Here is a 21,231-nt window from a genome sequence, read left to right as displayed (position 1 = left end):
ACACCGTTTGGATTGCACAGTACTCTGTTCAAGAACTACAGGGACTGCCTGTTACCTCAACATAAAACTGACATTCCTCAGTGGATCTCTCAAGGCTTGCCCCTCGGCTCTCTTTAATGTACTAATACCGCCTAATGCCCTAGCTGTTTAAAGCAGACAGACCACCTTTAAATGTTGACTCTTAATTGGAATAACGTTTTATGATACTCTGTAAAGCTTTCTCATGCTTCAACTCTACATGATTCATTTGACAAATTATAACCCACTCAGAGAACTTAAAGAAAGTTAACGTACCATGTATGGGGAGACACATTTCCCAGTTCATGGATTCATAACCATGAAGTAAATATCTGTGGAAGCATGATCTTATTTAACCTTTCTGTGGCCTTGCACCTTTGTAGGGAGGAAATCAGATAGCTACAGTGATTGCATTGTGCTCAATGAAGGATTTCAACTTAGCGCAGGAGACCTGCCAGTTGGCAATCAGGGATGTCGGAGGCCTTGAAGTTTTGATAAATTTACTTGATACAGACGAAGTCAGATGTAAGGTGAGTGGCTTACCTTACATGGGGTAAGGTAAGAACGAACCTCGTTCATACCTCCATGTGCTTCCCTTTTTGCTGATACATATCTGTCACTTCTGCTTCGTTCTTGTCTTTGCCTGCTAGCTTCACTGATAACTTGCTCCTTCGGCTGTTCGCTGTTCTTCTCTTCACGGCAGTTCTTGTTTATCTTCTGGTTCTTTTCCATTAGTATGTGCTTCTCAAATGATGAATGTTTGTCGGCATAATTGAAGGAAAATGAGGCTATGGGTAACACCTGGGAATACAAAGTATTTCCTTAAAAAACTTCACTGGGGAAGGATTTGAGGCAGACTTGGAATCTTTCAAACTCCAGCACTGGTTATACATTAAGCACTTATTTTCACCTCTAACTTCTATTTTCTCATTTAGATTGGTTCATTAAAAATCCTGAAGGAAATCAGTCATAATCCTCAAATCAGACGTAATATTGTTGACCTTGGGGGCTTACCAATTATGGTTAATATACTTGATTCTCCACATAAGAGTCTGAAATGCCTGGCAGCTGAGACAATCGCAAATGTTGCCAAGTTTAGAAGAGCCCGGCGGGCAGTGAGACGCCACGGGGGCATCGCCAAACTGGTGAGTACCGCTGACATCGCCATCAGCACACCCCTTGCCACCGAAATGTCAACTCCTTGTTGTCCCTCCTGGCCACTCCCGGACGTTAAATAACCATATGTGTGTTCTGGGAACCTTCTTTTTGTATAACATCCTCGAAAAGTATTGTTGTATATTTACATTAGCAACTGGCCAGAAAACATGTCTGATCTTATTTTTCAAAGAAACATACGTTTAATAAAGAGATGTAATTTGCACCTACCGCGCTGGTGGGGATACATTCGTGTGTGTGTGTGCAGTGTTAGTGAGGGCGTGGAGAGCCCCCCTGGAAAGCGCTCTGGTAGTCCATGCTCTCCGCCGTGGTGACCTCACCTTGAGGACTGCCCCCCAAGGAGACCGTCAGAGCTGTAGACACTTATTCATCTCATTGTTACTTATAAGGGTGACAACTGAAAACAGCATGTTTACAATATGAGAGCAGTAAAATCATATGAAGTATGTCTCTAGGAAACATGTAGAGTCAGCTATCAATATTGCATTTTTGAAGTCTATTTAGTAGCAAGGAATAAACGTATGTATAATATTATATAAAACTCTGACAGGATCAAAAACTGATTGACACCTATGATCCAAATTTTCAGAGACCTACCTCACAAGTATATAACAGCTTTTTTATAAAAACATGTGAGGGTGCCTGGGTGGCTCAGTTGGTTAAGCGACTGCCTTCGGCTCAGGTCATGACCCTGGAGTCCCTGGATCGAGTCCCACATCGGGCTCCCTGCTCGGCAGGGAGTCTGCTTCTCCCTCTGACCCTCTCCCCTCTCATGTGCTTGCTCTCTCTCATTCTCTCTCAAATAAATAAATAAAATCTTTAAAAAAAAAAATGTGAAATAAATACACAAAATTGTTCACAGGGGTTTCCTCTGAAATAACTACCAATTTTTCTTCATATTTTCCCACATTTGCCAATTTGTTGTATTACTTTTATAATTTAAAACATGGTTATATCAAAAACTATCACTGAAAGAAATAAGTGAGTTTCTGCTCAATACTCATGTGAAGAAAATACAGTCCAATATGGAAGTGCATTTTCATCCACCTTCGGAAGGACCAGGTAGATCTTGTGTTCCTCCTACAGCTTTTACCATACTGGATGGTCTCCACTTCTGACTTTAAGCTCCTTAAGGTGAGAGACATGTCTTATTCATCTCAGTGTCGTTTGCAGCACTTAGCCCAGTACCTTACACATATGAAGGGTTAATAAATATGTATTGAATCAATATGCATTTAATGGGAATGCATACACAGGGAAATGTGTTCAGAAATTAAGAGATTCTGTGTACAGATTTCCTTGACTTACCGTGGAGTTATATTTCCCAATAAACCCATTATAAGTTGAAAATATTGTAATTTGAAATGCATTTAATACACCTAATCTTCTGAACATCATAGATTAGCCTTGCCTGCCTTAAACATGCTCAGAATACTTCTATCTATAACCCTATAGTTGGGCAAAATCATCTAACACAAAGCCTATTTTATAATAAAGTACTGATATCTCCTGTAATCTATCAAATACTGCTCTGAAAGTGAAAACAGAAGAGCTATTTGGGTACAGAATGGTTGTAAGTATACCGGTCGTTTACCCTTGTGATGGTGTGGCTGACAGAGCTGAGGCTCGCTGTTGCTGCTACCCAGCATCGCAAGAGTGTAACATACATATCGCTAGATCGGAAGATCAAAATTCCAAGTAGGAGTTCTACTGAATGGATACCACTTCCACACCATGGTAAAGTTGAAAAATCCTAAGTTGAACCATCGTAAATTGGGGACTGTCTGAATTCGCTTGTAATCTATAGAGCACTATAGAATGTAATTATTTGCTTTGAAAATAAGACACATGACTGGATGGATGGATAAGTAGACGGTTAGCTATGTGATAAAACAAATATGATAATGTTAATTATAGAATCTAGGTGGTATATACATGATTTGCTGTATAATTACCATACAGTTCTTTCAGCCTTTGTGTATGTTTGAAATTTTTTCATAATGAAATGTTGGGGGAAAGGTAATTATTACTATGATTATCAGTATTCTGCTTAACTAATGAAGTCGTACAGTAGGCTGATGTGGCTGTCTGCTGGAATTTCTCACATTAAATTATGAGAATGAATAATGTAACTTAAAACTAAACTTTATTTTTATGGGAGTCTTATATATCACATTCAGGGAACTAGAATTTGGACAATTGCACTTACTCAGTAAATTAAATAATGCCACACATTTTAATATAATCTTAAGTGATAGCTAAATTAGGAACAGGAAGTGCAGTGATGGATCAGGCATTAATAGACTTGTAATTGCTAGGTTGAGAACACATCTGGGAAAGATCAGGATTAGGGACCCATTTTTGGTTTGCTAACTATGTGAGGGTAGGTGACATACAGATATGAGTCCCCAGCCAAAACTGGAAATGAGGGAGATCACTCAGTGCAGAGCAGTGGGCCAGTTATGACATCAGAGCAAGGGAATGGAGGTCAGAATCAGAGCAGGCAAGAGAGCACTGGCCACAGTGGGGTTTGGGAGCTTAGATGGAGGTCAGTCTCTGAAGAGGCACACCCAGTAGAAACCTGGGCAGAAGACAGGAAGTCTGAGCAAGCAGGGAGAATGTATCCAGGCAAGAAAAGATTGTAAGATTCAGTGCTGTTACTCCTGTGGCCAGTTTCCACATTCCTCTGGATGTATGGTGTACTTGACCCTTTCACTGAAAACCATTTCAAACATTTCTTGAAATGTCAGGTACAAAAACGTAGGTGGCAGGAACATCAATGTAAATAAACATATGTCCCTGACTACGATGAATGTCCACCTGAGTGTCCACCTGAGTGTCCACCTGACTCAAGGCAGTCCCACCAGATTTCTCTCCCAGGAAATTGGAATTAGGAATCAGAGGCTCTAATTAGTCTGACTACTCTTTTCTAAACTCAGGGTTGGTGGTCATGATTATGTGGACATTGCATGGAATCTGGCCTGCAGAGAGAGAAGAATGGAGTAGACATGCATAGGATAAAGACAGCCCTGGGAGCCCTGGCTTCACTTCCTCTATGGAGCACCCTCACCTACTGCTGTTTCTATATAAATTGCCTTTCCCTTAAGGTCTCCAGTGACTTTGGTTATTGCAAAGAAAAGAAAGGATCCTGGCAGCTATGCCATGTGGATTGGTTGGTTTCAATAGTACAGGGAGAGAGCCATATCCTCTGAAGAGGTCTCATGGTTTTAAGAATATACAGGCCATTCAGTTCTCGTTAGAAAGTTCTAATGGCTTTAGGGAGCCTAGTTTTCTGAGATACCAGGGCTGAAGATGTAGTATACAAATCTTCCTAATGTAAATGTTACAGCCATATTAATACAGTCTTGGTGAGATTAAATTTCTTGTGGGAAGAAAATATAAAGCCTCCCAAATCTGGAGGAAGGTATTTTGAAGGGTTTTGTTTCTTTGCTTTCATGGACTATGGTGTAGTATGAAAATTAATTCGTGAAAGTATTCTTATTTTTGATGGTGGTTAGCTTGGTAGCAGCCCTGTAGCTATTGCAGGATATGTTGTTTTATTTTAAAGATTCCCATGTACATCATATTTATCTATTCTTGTAGGTCGCTCTACTCGACTGTGCACAGAATTCAGGAGAACTGGCTCAATCAAGTCTGTGTGATGCCAGAGACGTGGAGGTGGCTCGCTGTGGGGCGCTGGCATTATGGAGCTGCAGTAAGAGTTATATGAATAAAGAAGCCATTCGTAAAGCTGGGGGCATTCCTTTGTTGGCTGGCTTACTGAAGACTTCTCATGAGAACGTGCTAATTCCAGTGGTGGGGACACTGCAAGAATGCGCATCAGAGGTAGGCAAGCCAGCTCTGCTTCCCTTGCTTTCATTTATCTTAACTCTCTTTAGATGAAAAATAATTTTTAAGATTATTGTGACTGCTAAGGATTTTTTTTTTTTTTGAGAAGTCGGCAGTCTTTTAGAAAGAGAAGATGAAACTAATAAAACATTAATTAAATTGGTACCTGGGTGATATATTTCTGAAAATGTTGACTAAATTCTCTTATTATATAGTTGTGTTAATCTTGGACTTTAGTGTTTATTAAGAGTTTGTTTGGCATAGTTATTCGTAAATGTAAATAGATACTTATATTCATGCATTATGCATGTAAATATTTAAACGTGTATTCCTAGGAAAGTTACCGAGCTGCAATCAAAGCAGAAAGGATAATTGAAAATCTGGTGAAGAACCTAAATAGTGAGAATGAACAACTGCAGGAACACTGTGCCATGGCCATCTACCAGGTATGGTGAACTCCCCAGACAGTTGTGGTGTTCTTCGGATGGTTAACGTGGTATTTCTAAATGTGAGGTCTCATTCTCTGGGGTTAGAACTCAGGAAACTGCATTTTTAACAAAAACCCCCTGGGATTTTTCTGCACACACAGGTCTGAGAACCACTGTCCTGTGCTAATGACAGGTGCCTGTATATGTGAGAGAGAAACCCGCTCCAACATGTCTTGATTATTTACATTTCTGGAAGCCACTTATATATCTTAGTCTCCTCAAACAAGTTACTTAGTGTAAAATAGCTAAATATATACATGGTGCCTTTACATTGCTTTTCAGTTACCCTATTCAAACATGGCAGTCTTGGGAAATTTATCTTCTGCTGAGACAAGATGGATGGATGAATGTGTGCTTTCGTGTGTGTGTGTGTGTGTGTGTGTGTGTTCCTGTTTTATCTTTTTATTAATTTATTTTAATCTTCATTAACTTTTTGTGAGTTATGCATTTCATAGTATGCCAGAAAACAGAAGAAAAGATGGCCTTGACGAATTAGTAGATGGCTGGTTACTGACCACGCCAGCTTCTACCTATCAGAGAAATCAGTCAATTTCCTAGAGGAATGCATTTTAAAACATGCACGGTGAGGGTATGCCAAAATGACAGAGTCAGAGAAAGGGGTTCATGTGAGTAGAGGATTGTATTAATTTTCTAAGGCTGCCATAACAAAATACCACACACTGGGGGGGGGCTTAAATAACAGAAATTTATTCCCTTGTAGTTCTGGAGGTTACAAGTTTGAGATCAAGGTATTGACAGCATTGGTTCCTTCTGAGGACTCTCTCCTTGGCTTGTAGATGGCCATCTTTATGTTCACATGAAATTCTCCCTCTCTCTCCACATGTTCCTTTCTCTGTGTCCTAATATTTTCTTCTTCTAAGGACACCAGTCATATTGGATTAGAGCCCACCCCAGTGACCTTGTTTTACCTTAATTACCTCTTTAAAGACTTTATCTTTGAATATGGTTACATTCTGAGTTATGGGGGTTAGGACTTTGACATATATCAGTTTTAAGGGAACACAACTCAGTTCATAATGAGGATATATAGCCTTGACTTGCATATATGCCTCATATGAGTAACTATGAAGGATTGGTTGAAATAGTGATTAATTTTTTAAAAGTTGCAACTGAACCAGAACCGAAAGTCATAGATAGAAGATAAACATGACAGGTGCCTTGTGGTGCATTCCAGTGAGGATTTCTTCTAGTGGCCCTCATGGATGATGCATGACATGCGTCTGTATCATGTGGCCTCAGAGACCAACTGTATGCCTCAGATGATAACATATCTATACTAAATTTATCATCTTTTTGCTCTTTAACCTGGGAAGGGTGATCAGCTGGGAACCTCTATGCAGTACTTATTTCTTTCAAAGGATGACACAAATGTATGGATAAACATATGTGAACATAATGTCATTTGCTATTGATAAAACTCACTGCTCTGGGCATAGAAACTCTATTAGGGAAATGCTCATCTCTTAGCTTTTGGGGGTCACTGAAGATCGGACTAAAGCTTTATCACTCATCTATCTTCTCCACTGTATTTTCCCAAGACTGTGGGTTGCATGACTGCAGAAATCCTCCATCCACGCAGGTAGCATTCTAGGTCTCTTACCAACCTCTCTTTCTGTCTTGGTGGAAGCCCACACTACCTCAGAACGGCTTGGCAGAATTTCCAAGTATGTAGAAACTTCTAGACATTGCCAAAATCATGTAAGGGAAGAGAGACTCTGTCAGATAGCTGCCAGTATAGAGAAGAATTATATTTTACTTGGAGGCCTCTTCAGAAAATGATACTCTCTGAGTTTCATAGTCACTAGCATGACAGCCTCTTTAGGAATCACTGAAAGCTTGATATGCCTTCATCACTGACAGGCTCTGCTCTGACTTTGTGTAGTGTGCTGAAGACAAGGAAACTCGTGACCTGGTTAGACTGCACGGAGGACTTAAACCCCTGGCCAGTCTGCTCAATAACACTGACAATAAAGAACGGTTGGCCGCGGTTACGGGGGCAATATGGAAATGTTCCATCAGCAAAGAGAATGTGACCAAGTAAGAGAAGCCATTCAATATTCTGTGATAAAAATGTGGCCATTGAGGAATAGCGGTATTCTTTGTGCACAGAAACTACACTGTGTACACTGAGTCCTTCAACTAACATCTTCTCTCATTAAGATATAAATGTTTCTAAATAAAGTGTAGATGCATTTTAAAAAATGGCATTGAAACACATTCCCGTAATGTTATTTTAATAAAGAGTCCATCCTAATGCTATTCCTATAGTTTTCATACATGTATGTTCTAGACTAATTTGGCAGGATAAAGGTATTTTTAGAAATGCAAGACTTCTACTTCTCATCCCACCACCTGGCAATGGTTTTCTGTGCCTCACTCAGGACTAAGTACTAAGGGACTTGCTAATTAATCTATTTGTGTGAATGGGCTCTTTTGCTTACAGGTAGCCATATAAATGACGAGTATCTCCGCTTTCCTGTAGAGACCTATGAAGGTGCAGGGATAAATCTTTAGAGATGGAAGTGGTTCCATTCCTTTTCCTTTTTTAAAGATAAACAAGATAAGTCAGCTAAATGCCAACTAATCAGTTAAAGAGCAGCCATTTTAAAATGATTTTATTGAATTTTAATGTATTTATAAACTTTATGACCATCTGATTTATTTCAATATTCAAATTTATTTCTTCATATACTTTTAGAGTTCTCATACTCTGTGATGGATATTCTGAGGCAACTCTTCTTTGTCTCAGTGTGATGATTTTTTTTAAGATTTATTTATTTATTTTAGAGAGAGTATGCATGAGTGGGAGGAAGGGCAAAGGGGAGAGCGAGCAGACTCCCCACTGAGAGCAGAGCCCAATTCGAGATCAGGGCCCTGAGATCAGGACCTGAGCTGAAATCAGGAGTCGGATGCTCAATTGACTGAGCCACCCAGGTACCCCTCAGTATGATGATTTGAACAAGAAATTTATATGTCTTATTTAACATAAAATAGGCTTATTTTGTTTTGTTCATGTAAAATGTCTCTGTGACATGGGGAAAACACCCATAGCGTAGTAGAATCACTGACACTCTGATTTGGTAGAAGTTGTAGTTGTCTTAAGGACTATACAGTATAGAGATTAAAGGTATATCAGCTGGATGTGGATGCCAGCTTCACTATTTATAAAGCTTCAAATTAGCTTTCTGAAAATGGGGATTGTGGTAGTACCTGCATCATAGGGTTTTTGTAAGGACTGGATGATCATATAGTTGGCATTTAGAAATTTTGTGCTATTAATATTATTAGCTAATTTTATACCAAAAGTAATACTGTTCTCCTCTTTCCCTCCCCCTCCCACCTCTTTTTCTTGTGATGAACTTAGGTTTCGGGAATACAAAGCCATTGAAACTTTGGTGGGACTTTTAACTGACCAGCCCGAAGAAGTGCTTGTGAATGTGGTCGGTGCATTGGGAGAATGTTGTCAGGAATATGAAAACCGAGTCCTTGTCCGGAAATGTGGTGGCATTCAACCACTTGTGAACCTCCTCGTTGGAATAAACCAAGCTCTTCTTGTCAATGTCACAAAAGCAGTTGGTGCTTGTGCAGTAGAACCTGAAAGTATGATGTAAGTGGCCTAGCAACTGAAAGATTTTATTTGAGAGTGTTAGGGGAAACGCTCAGGTCATCATAGAATAGTGTCATCACTTAGAATTGGCATGCACAAATGGTGAAAAAGTAAAATGGATTTACATGTAAATAACCACAAGGTTACTAGTCATGAGTTACAGAGCCAGATTGTTCCCTTGGATGAGCTAGAGGGCAGAGGCTGGGCATATTGGGAGGATTTAACATTCCCAGTAATTAATGTCCCACCCAGAAACCTTCATACAATTGACAAAATTTTTCTCTGCTTCCTAAGGAATTCTCTCTCTCTCTCTCTCTCTGAGACCTTAGGTAGTTTTAGGTAGCATTCCCATAGTATCCTTCTTGATTTTCAGTTCAATTCAGCAAACATATTTTGAGTACCTAACAAGAACTGTGAACTGATGAGAGAGAAAGACAAAGGATTTTAAGCTGTGATCTTGGTCCTTAAGCAAATTCTTGTGTAATTAGGAAGAAAAGACTTAAATGTTATACAACTTAAGAACAATAGCAAGATGATATAGAGATTATATATACATATATAAGTATATATTTAAATAAATAAACATATTTGTGTATAAATATATTTATATGAAATGTGTGTGTGTGTGAAGTATATATACATATACTTCATATATATATGAAGTCCAGAAAGGGAAGAACCCATACGGGCCAAAGTTATTGTATGAGGGTTCTCCAGAGAACCAGAATCAACAGGATGAGAAAGGTGGGAGGCGTAGGGGGATAGATTTAAGGAACTGGCTCCCGTGATTGTGGAGGCTTGACAGGCCCCCCCTTCTGATGCGGGAAGCTAGCAGAATGGAGACTCAGGAAAGAGCTGCAGTTTGAGGTCAAAGGCGGTCTGCTGGCAGAACTGCTGCTTGCTCAGAGGCAGTCAGCCTTTTTTCTATGAACGCCTTCAACTGATTAGATGAGGCCCACTAACATTATGGAGGATAATCTGCTATACTCAGAGTCTGCCAATTTAAATATCAATCCCATCCAAAAAGACACCTTCACAGAAATATGCAAAATAATGTTTGACCAGAGGTATCTGAGTGGTTCAGAGAGTTGAGTATCTGATTCTTGATCTTGGCACAGGTCATGATCTAAGGATCGTGAGACTGAGCCCTACATCGGGTGGGCTCCATGCTGAGCATGGAGCCTGCTTAGGACTCTCTCTCGCTCTCCCTCCCTCCTCCTCTGGCCCTCCCTGCCCCACTGGCATGTGCTCTCTCTCTCTCTCAAAAAAAAAAAAAAAAGTTTGACCAATATTTGGGCATCCCTTAAACCAGTTAAGTTGACACATTAACATTAACCATCACATGTCCACCCATGTCAACTTGGTACCCATTCATGCATCTCCTTAAACCATACTTAATCTCTATAGAAAGGTAATAACAAGGCCATATTCCTGCCTAACATTACACAACTATCCAGTGTACTACTGAAAATTCACTAACCCTTTTCCCAGATGAGGAAGCAAAGTTCTTAGATTATGTTTACTCTTCTCCTTGATATCCTGTTACTTAAATACTTTAATGTAAAGTTAGCCATACTTAAAAACTATGATATAAAGTTAATATATCTTGTGTTACATGGTAAGAGGATAAAAGAGGGAAGAAAAGATACACACAGACATATTCATAACAAAATAAGGAAGGAATTTTTTTTTAAGATTTTATTTATTTATTTGACAGAGACACAGCGAGAGAGGGAACACAAGCAGGGGGAGAGGCAGAGGGAGAAGCAGGCTTCCCGCCGAGCAAGGAACCTGATGCGGGGCTCGATCCCAGGACCCTAGGATCATGACCTGAGCCAAAGGCAGATGCCCAACAACTGAGCCACCCAGGCGCCCCTAAGGAAGGAATATTCATGACAATTACAATACTCATTCTGGAACTGGTCATGTGGTCATAGCTGGTATTTACAACTACCTTCTTTCATTACCCATTCCATATTCCCTTTGCTCTCGGCAAGCACTTTAGCTGGTTGTTGTTCTTTACCTGGTGGGGTAACCCAAACCTTCATTCCTGAGGGTCTGGGCCATTAGTAGTCCTGCCTAGATTGGTTGTTGTAGTTTTCCATCAACTGTAATCACAGGGCATGGTAATACTTAAGAGATGCCCTAAGGGATCTCTTGTTTTCCAGATATAGTCTTCTTTACCTCTATTGTGGAGTAGCAGTCCAATTTCCCCTTGATAATTGGGATCGGTCACCCCAGCCAACACAGTAACTCCCTCTGTTGCTTGTTGGTTTAGAGGCATAGGGAGGCCAAAGGGGCTGGGAGGCAGATTTAACTTTCAGTTCAGAATCATTGTTGAGTCTCCTGGTGGAAGCATTCCCCACTCTCAACTAAGACCTCTAAACCAGCAAAGTGTAAGGTCACAAGAACAGGAAGCAAAAACATTTGCTAGTGGGTCACTAGGGGTAATAGTGAGCAGTAGGCACCACTCTCATTTCCATCCCCCAATTCCTGGACCCATGAATCCTGGCTATGTAAGAAATAACACCACATTATTGGGCAGCCATACAGCTCTATTGGCTAGTCCTATAGACTCCCAGAGGTCTGACAACCTTCCTTCATTTCATCCTATTTCTCTCCCCTTCAGTCCAAGATAGCAGTGTTTCTTGAGATGGTCGATTGGATCCATGAGTCACACCTGTAATCTTTTTATCATACGATTCTCCTATATATCTCCTGAATCATTTCATTCTGATTCGCACATTCATTCAACTCTTCACTGTGTGTGACCAGGCACTCAGGGCTGCTGTGTATGGATATATCCTGCACAACTCTAGGGAGCACCATTCCCACAGACATATACCCAGTGTCATACATTATGGGGCCATACATACAACCCTGCTGAAATGTATAACTTCCTATCTATTTCACCATTTGATTGATACGGGAAGCTGATGCCAATAGTCTCTGGTCGTACCTTCTTCCATCTGCCCACTCTCCCGGAATTTGTGACTCATTTGTATTCAGCCAGGTCCTCTTCCTTCACAGGAAGGCTGCAACTCTAAGACAGCCCTGGAGCTCTGTTAATGTGAGTCTCATCTCACCACATGTCTGGGACACAAGTACTAAAGCCTCTGTAATGCTCTTTGGATTTGGTTACTGGAGCCTTAGGCTCAGGTGTTTCAGACACCAAGGACCACTAGTTGTACTCATGATAACTTCAAGGGAAGAGCATCCCCTGGGCCTATAAAACAGTTTTCTGATGTATTCATCTTTCTGAAAAAACACATGGTGTTCATTAGCACATGATAAACACTTGTCAGAAATGGCTTTATGTATTTCTTTTGATCTTCGGCCCTTGTCTACTTTTTGTCTACTCACGTCTGCCAACTACACCAACTGCCTCTGAACTAACTTTTTTTTGAATGCATTCTCCTGCTCTTGACCTTCAGTTGAGCTTCTGTCACCTTTTACCTGGACTATTGAAGCAGGCTCTGTTTGGTCTCATCTCATAGTTCTCCCCTTCCATATCTTTTCTGTGCGGCATTGAAATTTATTCTTCTAAACTGTAGATATGATAGGGTTGTTTTCTAAAGAACCATCCATGACCTCTCAAGCTTTAAAAAACAAACCTAAGTTCCTTAGCCTGGTATTCAAAGCATTTGCCTCTTGACCCCATTCTACCTCTCGAGCTTCATCTTTTCCTTGCACATGTTAAATATCTAAAGTTATATTGTTTATTCCTTATTCATTGAACAAATATTTATCAAGCATCTTTTGTGCTAGCCACTGAAAGTATAGTGTACCCACAGCAAAGTTCCTGCTTTCTTGGAACTCACATTCCGTTGTGTATGTGGAACACAGACTATAAAGTCTTAAATAAAATGATTTCAGATAGTGCTAAATGGTATAAAGAAAACAGCATGACTGAATGAGCGGGAGGTGGTTACTTTAGCTACAGTGGAAAGAGAAAAGAGAAAGTGGAAGAGAGGACGGTAGCCTCTGGGAGGATAATATTTGAATCAAGACCTGAGAGATGAGAAGACAACCTGAGGGAAGAACGCACGGGACAAGGAGTAGCGAACACAAAAGCCCTGGGATGGGAGTGAGCTCTGCTTGAGAAGGTACCTTGAGGTTTGTTTGTTTTTTTATATACATTTCATATATATTTTATCATTGTCTGCCTTGTTAATAGCATATGATTTCTGTATCACCTGTGACTCATAAATCATCTTTTTATCTCTTGATGACTACTAATTTCTTTTTTTTAAAGTTTTTTATTTTACTTCCAGTATGGTTAACATACAGTGTTACATTAATTTCAGCTGTACAATGTAGTGATTCAACACTTCCATACATCACCTTGTGCTCATCATGACAAGTGTCCTCCTTAATCCCCATCTCCTATTTCACCCATTCCCCCCACCCACCTCCCCTCTGGTAGCCATCAGTTTGTTCTCTATAGTGAAGAGTCTGTTTCTTGGTTTGTCTCTCTCTCTTTTGTTTCTTAAATTCTACACATAAGTGAGGTTGTATGGTATTTTTCTCTAATTTCACTTAGCATTATATGCTCTAGCTCCATCAATGTCATTGCAAATGGCAAATTTTTATTGTTTTTATGGCTGAATAATATTCCGTTGTGTGTGTGTTTGTATTTGTGTGTGTGTGTGTGTATACCATTCCTTCTTTATCCATTCATCTATTGATGGACACTTAGGCTTATTCCAGTAGTTTGACTATTGTAAATGATGTTGCAATAAACATAGAGGTGCATGTATCACTTTGAATTAGTGTTTTTGTATTTTGTGGGTAAATACCCAATAGTACGATTCCTGGATCATAGGGCAGTTCTATTTTTAACTTTTTGAGGAACCTCCCTACTGTTTTGCAGAGTGGCTACACCAGTTTGCATTCCCACTAACAGTGCAAGAGGGTTCCTTTTTCTCCACATCCTCACCAACACCTGTTGTTTCTCATGTTTCTGATTTTAGCCATTCTGACAGGTATGAGATGATCTCTCACTGTGGTTTTGATTTGTATTTCCCTGATGCCAAGTGATGTTGAGCATCTTTTCATGTGTCTGTTGGCCATCTATATGTCTTCTTTAGAGAAATATCTGTTCATATCTTCTGCCTATTGTTAAATTGGGTTATTTTATTTATTTATTTTTGGCTGTTGAGTTGTATAAGTTCTCTTTCTACATATATATACACACACATATATATAATTATGTTCAATTAGAAAGCATATAGTACATCATTAGTTTTTGATGTAGTGTTCAATGATTCATTAGTTGCGTATAACACCCAGTGCTCATCACAACACATGCCCTCCTTAATGCCCGTCACCTGGTTACCCCATCCTCCCATCCCCCTCTCTTCTGTAACCCTCAGGTTGGTTCATGGAGTCCAGAGTCTCTCTCATGGTTTGTCTCGCTCTCTGATTTCTTCCCATTCAGGTTTCCCTTCCTTCCCCTGTGGTCCTCCACACTATTTCTTATATTCCACAAATGAGTGAGACCATATGATAATTGTCTTTCTCTGCTTGACTTATTTCGCTCAGCATAATCCCCTCCAGTACCATCCATGTCGATGCAAATGATGGGTATTCATCCTTTCTGATGGCTGAGTAATATTCCATTGTATATATGGACCACATCTTCTTTACTAACCGTTTATTGGATATATCATTTGCAAATATCTTCTCCCATTCGGTAGGTTGCCTTTTAGTTTTGTTGATTGTTTCCTTTGCTGTGCAAAAGCTTTTTATTTTGACGAAGTCCCAATAGTTTATTTTTGCTTTTATTTCCCTTGCGTCAGGAGACATATTTAGAAAATGTTGCTATGGCCGATGTCAGAAATTACTGCCTGCACTCTCTTCAAGGATTTTTATGGTTTCAGGTCTCACATTTAGGTTTTTTCATACATTTGAGTTTACTTTTGTGTATAGTGTAAGAAAGTGGTCCAGTTTCATCCTTTTGCATGTAGCTGTCCAGTTTTTCCAACACCACTTGTTGAAGAGACTGTGTTTTTCCCATTGCATATTCTTTCCTCCTTTGTCAAAGACTAATTGAACACAAAATTGTGGGTTTATTTCTGGGTTTTCTAGTCTGTTCCTATTATAAATAATAAATATATCGAATTTCATCTACATAGATTAGAATTCATTCTTACAAAGCCCCATCTTCTATTCTGTGTATTTCAGATTTAATGATTTCCACATAAGTCATTACCAGGTTATCTAGTTGACACCTAAAAATTACTTCTAAATATCATCATTACATTACTTTCACAACAGGCCTTCAAACCCTTCTTAATATAACTATAAATTGTTATATTTATTGATTTTTCAGTTGAACCCATTCAAGAAAAAGCTAGAGAAAACAGCTACGTGCTTTTCTTATTCTGAATCTTAACATAGGTTTTGAAGCAACAAAATATAATGAGAAAACAACTCAGTAATAAACAATAGGCCTCAAGGACCTTTTGACATTCTAAAATGTTAGAGTAGATGATGAAATGACAGTAAATAAGCATTTATTTGTAAATACACGGAACTAGTTTGAATAATTTTATGAAACATTTTACTTCTGGTTCATAATATGAAAACTACAATAAAGAAGAAAAGTAGGAAAAAAATATGTCCTCTCAAACAAGGAAATGTCCACAGTTCCAAATCTTAAATGTGAAACACACTTGCAGAATGTAGGTAAATTATTGACCTGCGTGTCATGCTGACACATTATGCTGACAGCTAACACATACCGCTTCATATCTCGAGATTTCCCCCCAAATAAGTGTCATGGTCATGAAATGCATAGCCAACACTTTTCTTTTTTCTTCATGGCAGAGACCAGGGGAGTGAATAGGCCTTGGAAGAAGTGAGGAATTTCCCATCAGAGACCTAGTTTTGCATTATAAAACACCAGAGCCTAAGGAAAAGTCGTATGGACATGTCATTTTATATTGTCTACAACAGTCTTCTAGCCCAAGGAGACTGCTAGACACCCTTTGGAGTGAAAAGGATACTAGAGATGATGATTGCTGGATTGCAACACAGTGAAGCTATAAATTTTTAGAGATTTGGAGTAAGCCGGATTGACTGTTTGAATGCTCAAAACTGAATGGAAGAGATGTGTTCACAAGGCAAAGAGAATTGCAGATTTTTGTAGGATTGTTTTTGAGGTAATTCCATCATAAAAGGAAACAGATAGATTCAGACAAATAATTTCCCCACAATCACCAGGCTATTAAGATAGTATACTCCCTCTTAATAAAAGAGCCAAAAGAAATCACATCAAATTTTTAAAAAGACTTTATAGGATAACTTAAATTGTTGTGACAAGCTAGTAGCCAGAACTCAGAAGAGAAATAAAAAAATTATTGAACTTAAAGCCTGAATAGATGCAAGAAAAGTATGATAGACACAATTGAAAACACAGGCATGTGGTATATAGGAAATGTAAAATGAAATGAAGAGTATATTAAAATTACAATAGGAAGTGGTAAATATGGAACCCAAGGAGACCCAACTTAAACGTAACGGGTATTCCTTAAGAAGAGGTTGGAACCAATGGAATATGATCTGAATTAAAGATAACAATAGAAGAAAAGTTTTTGTGTGAATCTGTAGGTCAAAAGACCCCAAAAGACCCTAGCAATATTGATACAGAATGGCCAACAGAAATGCATCCTGATAAATCTACTTGCATTTCAAAAGGGAAGGAAAAAGTAAGTATATCTAGGCAAAAGAACAAACCATGAGGACAGAATGTCTTCACACTTCTCCACAACTTTTTTTAAGGTCAAAAGACATTGATTTGGAGGATCAAATCCCTCAGATTAACATTCTGAGATAGAAAAAATATTACCTCAGAATTTCACATCCAGCCAAGTTGTTCTTCAAGTATGAAGGTAGTAGCACATTCTCAATCATGTAAGGACTTAGTGAATACAGTACTAACTCTTGGTGAAAACACTGCTGATTACAGAAAGTCAATCAAGAAATTACTCAAAGTATTTCAAAACAGCAAAATATGGCTAAAAGGTATCAGTGGAGACCATTGAATTTATTTAGACATTATACTAAGAAAATAATGCAGGAGTTTTCATTAGGGGAATCCTCTAAATTTTATAGATACTACTAATAATAATTTAATAATACAACTGACAAAAATAAAAACAAATTAAATCCAAGGTGGGTGAGTCAGTGTGCAAATTTTATCATCTTTCACATAAATGAATCAGTACATACTGTATACAAAATCCTTTTATCTATTTGTTTATCATCTATCCATCCATTTTTCTGCCTCTCTTACCTATCCATCCTGTTATCTAGCTTTGGGCATAAAGAAATATCCAGAATCATTTACCTTAGTTATCAATGATTATTATTTCTGAATGGCAGGATTTAGGATCATTTCTTATTTTCTTCTTTGTATTTTTCTAGGCAGTCTATATGATGAATATGTATCATCTTTACAAAATCAAAGTTCTTGTTTAATACCTTGCAAAATCCCCTTTCATTCTGTATGATATAATGATTAACAGCATAGATTCCAGGGGCGCCTGTGTGGCTCGGTCAGTTAGGTGTCCGACCCTTAGTTTTGGCTCAGGTCATGATCTCAGGGTCCTGAGATCGAGCCCTGAGTAGACCTCCCATGCTAAGCACAGAATCTGCTTGAGATTCTTTCTCTCCGTCTCCCTCTGCCCCTCCCCCCTCAAATAAATAAATAAATCTTTAAAAAATAAAAAAGAGCATTGATTCTGGAACCACTGCTTGGATGCCAGTCTTACCATTTACCAACTATTTCCTTTTATTAAACTACTTGGTGCCTTGGTTACCACATACATAAAATGGGAATGGTAAGGGTACCTATCTCATTGGGTTGTTGTAATGATTATGGGAATTAATATGTGTAAAGTACTTGATACATAATAAGTGCTGGGTAAATGTTGGTCAGTATTGTTCATGTAGCAGTAGTTTTGATTAATAACAATTTAAAATGATAATATGTAAACAGAAAATTAAAGTCAGACTGTCTAGCATCTGTACTCATCTATAGATGAGTTCTTTATTTCTGTGTTTCTTTTGCATCAAATTAATCATGTTATTTAATTTGCTATAAATTGAGAACAAGTGGCCCCTAAATGGTGAATAACTCACTTTAAATTCTCATCTGCAATTAGGAGCTTGGAGGGTGTGGCATTGACATATTTACATGTTTACATAGGCAATTATAATTCAAGCTTTTGCATCATGGTAATACATTTGTTGTTTTGTTTTAAAGTTGATCAAAGGTTACTGAAGGGTTTTAAGTATAACTTGAGACAGAGGAACATGTTAAGGGATCATTGCAGGCCAGACGTGAAGATGGCTTAAACTAAGCCAGTGGAATATAATATAATAAAGAATAAGGAAAGTGACAGATTAAAGAGAAATAAAGGGAAAGGATGAATAAAACCAGGGGAGTGATTGAACATGAGTTATAAAGAAGAAGGAGGAGTGCCACTTGATATTTAGGTTGGTTTCTTTTCTTTTTTTAATTGAATAAATTTGCTGTGTCATATTGTGTAAGTATAAGGTGTACAGTATGTTACTTTGAGATCATATGCATATTTAGGTATCTGACTTTGGCAACTAGATGGATAATGGTACCACTTACTGATAGAGGGAATATAGGTGCAGGGCTAGTGAAGGAAAAATGAACTTCACTAGGGGAGAAATGTCATCATTATAGTGCCTAATGCAGTTCCAGGCTCAAGGTAGGCACCAACCAACATTTATTACATAATGAATGGATGGTGAATTCAGTTATGTTTGGGTGGACATTGAGGTTCCCATGACATGTTCACACGGTGACGGCAACCAGTCAATTGGATATTCGTGTCTAAAGCTCAGGAGAGAGATGCAGGTTAGACACAGTGTTATAATATTTGGTCACTGAAGTCTGGCTGTACGTGAGAGATCGTGAGGAAGGGAAAGCAGAGTGAACGGAAGCCTATGGAACCCAATCTTTCAGGGAGAAGGAATGTACCAAAGTACCGATAAAGAAACTGAGAAGGATCAGCCAGAGTTGTGAGGGAAAGTAAATGAGTTACTGAAAAAACAAAGGGAAGAGAGCATTTAAAAGAGAGAAAGTGTTCAAGATTGTCAAATTCTCTGAGAAGCCCTCAGAAGAAAAGACAAAATTGTCCTTTCTTGTGGAACAAGGTCGTCGGTGGATCCTTTTGTACTTGTAAATACGGTTTTCCCACAAATGTTTTTATAAATGTACTAAGGCAGTTTCAGAAAACAGTATTTTGAGTTTGGTAAGAATCCAAACAGCATTGCTCTTGGCATCATATTTCAGACATGGCTGTTCTTGCTAGATTTGTAGGATTTATTGCATCTTTGAGCTTTCCGTTAAATGGTAAGGAAATGACAAATACCTCTCCCCCATTAAGTCTTATATAATTCATAGGTTAGGAACTTATTTTAATGACTAGCAGTTTTATGTTTCAGTAATTTGTCTGTGGTTGTGGCTAAGACTTAGGTCACATAGTGGGATAAACATATACTCACAGCACAGTTTTATTAACTCCGTACAATAGAATGCATAACCAGTTCTTCTCCCTTATATGTATATTTAATAAGAATCAGAAACGTCTTAATAATAACAGTTTAGCTACTGAATCAAAAATGATATTTGAGAAACCAATGATTTCATAAAGCTCTATTGACTTTTTTCAATACTTCAGATGACTGCTTCTAGAAACTCAATATAAATTATTTCATATTAGGGGTGCCTGAGTGGCTCAGTCGTTAAGCATCTGCCTTCAGCTCTGGTCATGATCCCAGGATCCTGGGCTCAAGTCCCGCATCAGGCTCCTTGCTCGGTGGGGAGCTTGCTTCTCCCTCAACCTCTGCTACTCCCCCTGTTTGTCACTCTCTCTCTCTGTCAAATAAATAAATAAAATCTTTAAAAATAAATAAATACATAATTTTATATTAATTATGCCTTTCCCTAGGATCTAAAATGGAACAACAGGTATTCTGACACACTAAGTTCATGAAAAAGTAGATTTATTTGTGCTGAATTTTCTCTTTTTGTTGACTTTTAGTATCTATTTGAAATATACAGAATTCATCTGGAGGTAATCTGGCCTTCAGGTATATGAAATCACAAAATTTAAAAAAACACTTGAGTTTTGGGGAATGTAATTTTCTATTAAAATACTATAAAATTCCAATCTAAAAAATATGGAAGCTAAAAACTTAAGAAATATCTATGATTATTTTCTGCATGTCAGGATCTTCACTTTTTAAAAATAGTTCTTTTTTTTTTTTTTAAGATTTTATTTATTTATTTGACAGAGACATAGAGAGAGAGCACAAGTAGACAGAGTGGCAGGCATAGGGAGAGGGAGAAGCAGGCTTTCTGCTGAGCAGGGAGCCAGACGTGGGGCTCGATCCCAAGACCCCAGGATCATGACCTGAGCCAAAGGCCGCCGCTTAACCGACTGAGCCACCCAGGCGCCCCTAAAAATAGTTCTTTTTAACTTTTATTTTGTAGTAGCACCAGACTTATGGAAAAGTTGCAAAAATAGAGAATGCAGAGTACAGAGATTTCCCATTTGCCCTTCACCCAGCTTCCCCTGATGTCCTCCATAACCGTAGTAAAATTATAGGAACTAGTTTTTTCACTTTGAAGAACAAAGTTTCCTCCATGTGGATTTTGTGCATTTTGTGCAGGTCATTCCTAAGTGTTTCATCTTCTTTGTTGGTGGTATACATGTTTTTTGTCCTGCCATTATGTCCCTCAATTTATTGTCTCTATGAGCACTATTAAGTTTATATATTAATTCTATATGCTGCTACCTTACAGAATTCTCTCCTTTGAGTTCATTTTTTTCCAAGAACTTATTTTATTTTTTTATTAAATTTTTTTTATTATGTTAATCACCATACCTTACATCATTAGTTTTTGATGTAGTGTTCCATGAGTTCATTTTATTGTTAATTATCTAAGCACAGTGGTTGACACAATATAGCCCATGGGCCAAATCCTATCTTTATAAATAAAGTTTTATTGGAACACAGTCATGCTCA

At 38.4% G+C, this 21,231-nt stretch overlaps 1 protein-coding gene across 1 annotated transcript in view; it reads left to right on the top strand.

Moving 5' to 3' along the window:
- Positions 1–21,231, top strand: part of ODAD2 (outer dynein arm docking complex subunit 2) — a 183,734-nt gene that overhangs the window by 51,113 nt on the left and 111,390 nt on the right. Inside the window, exons 10-15 of the mRNA XM_045874221.2 lie at positions 402–548; positions 954–1,163; positions 4,798–5,040; positions 5,379–5,489; positions 7,435–7,589; positions 8,917–9,159. Of these exons, the coding sequence (XP_045730177.1) occupies positions 402–548; positions 954–1,163; positions 4,798–5,040; positions 5,379–5,489; positions 7,435–7,589; positions 8,917–9,159 (1,109 nt within the window). The remainder of the gene's footprint in view (positions 1–401; positions 549–953; positions 1,164–4,797; positions 5,041–5,378; positions 5,490–7,434; positions 7,590–8,916; positions 9,160–21,231) is intronic.

The sequence above is a fragment of the Mirounga angustirostris genome, unplaced genomic scaffold, assembly GCF_029215605.1.
Source record: "Mirounga angustirostris isolate CCGP_5_RB_7025 unplaced genomic scaffold, mMirAng1.0.hap1 SCAF_5, whole genome shotgun sequence".
In the NCBI taxonomy this organism is placed as follows: domain Eukaryota; kingdom Metazoa; phylum Chordata; class Mammalia; order Carnivora; family Phocidae; genus Mirounga; species Mirounga angustirostris.
Note: the sequence above shows the minus strand (reverse complement) of the source record. Positions and strands in the feature narration are given on the sequence as shown.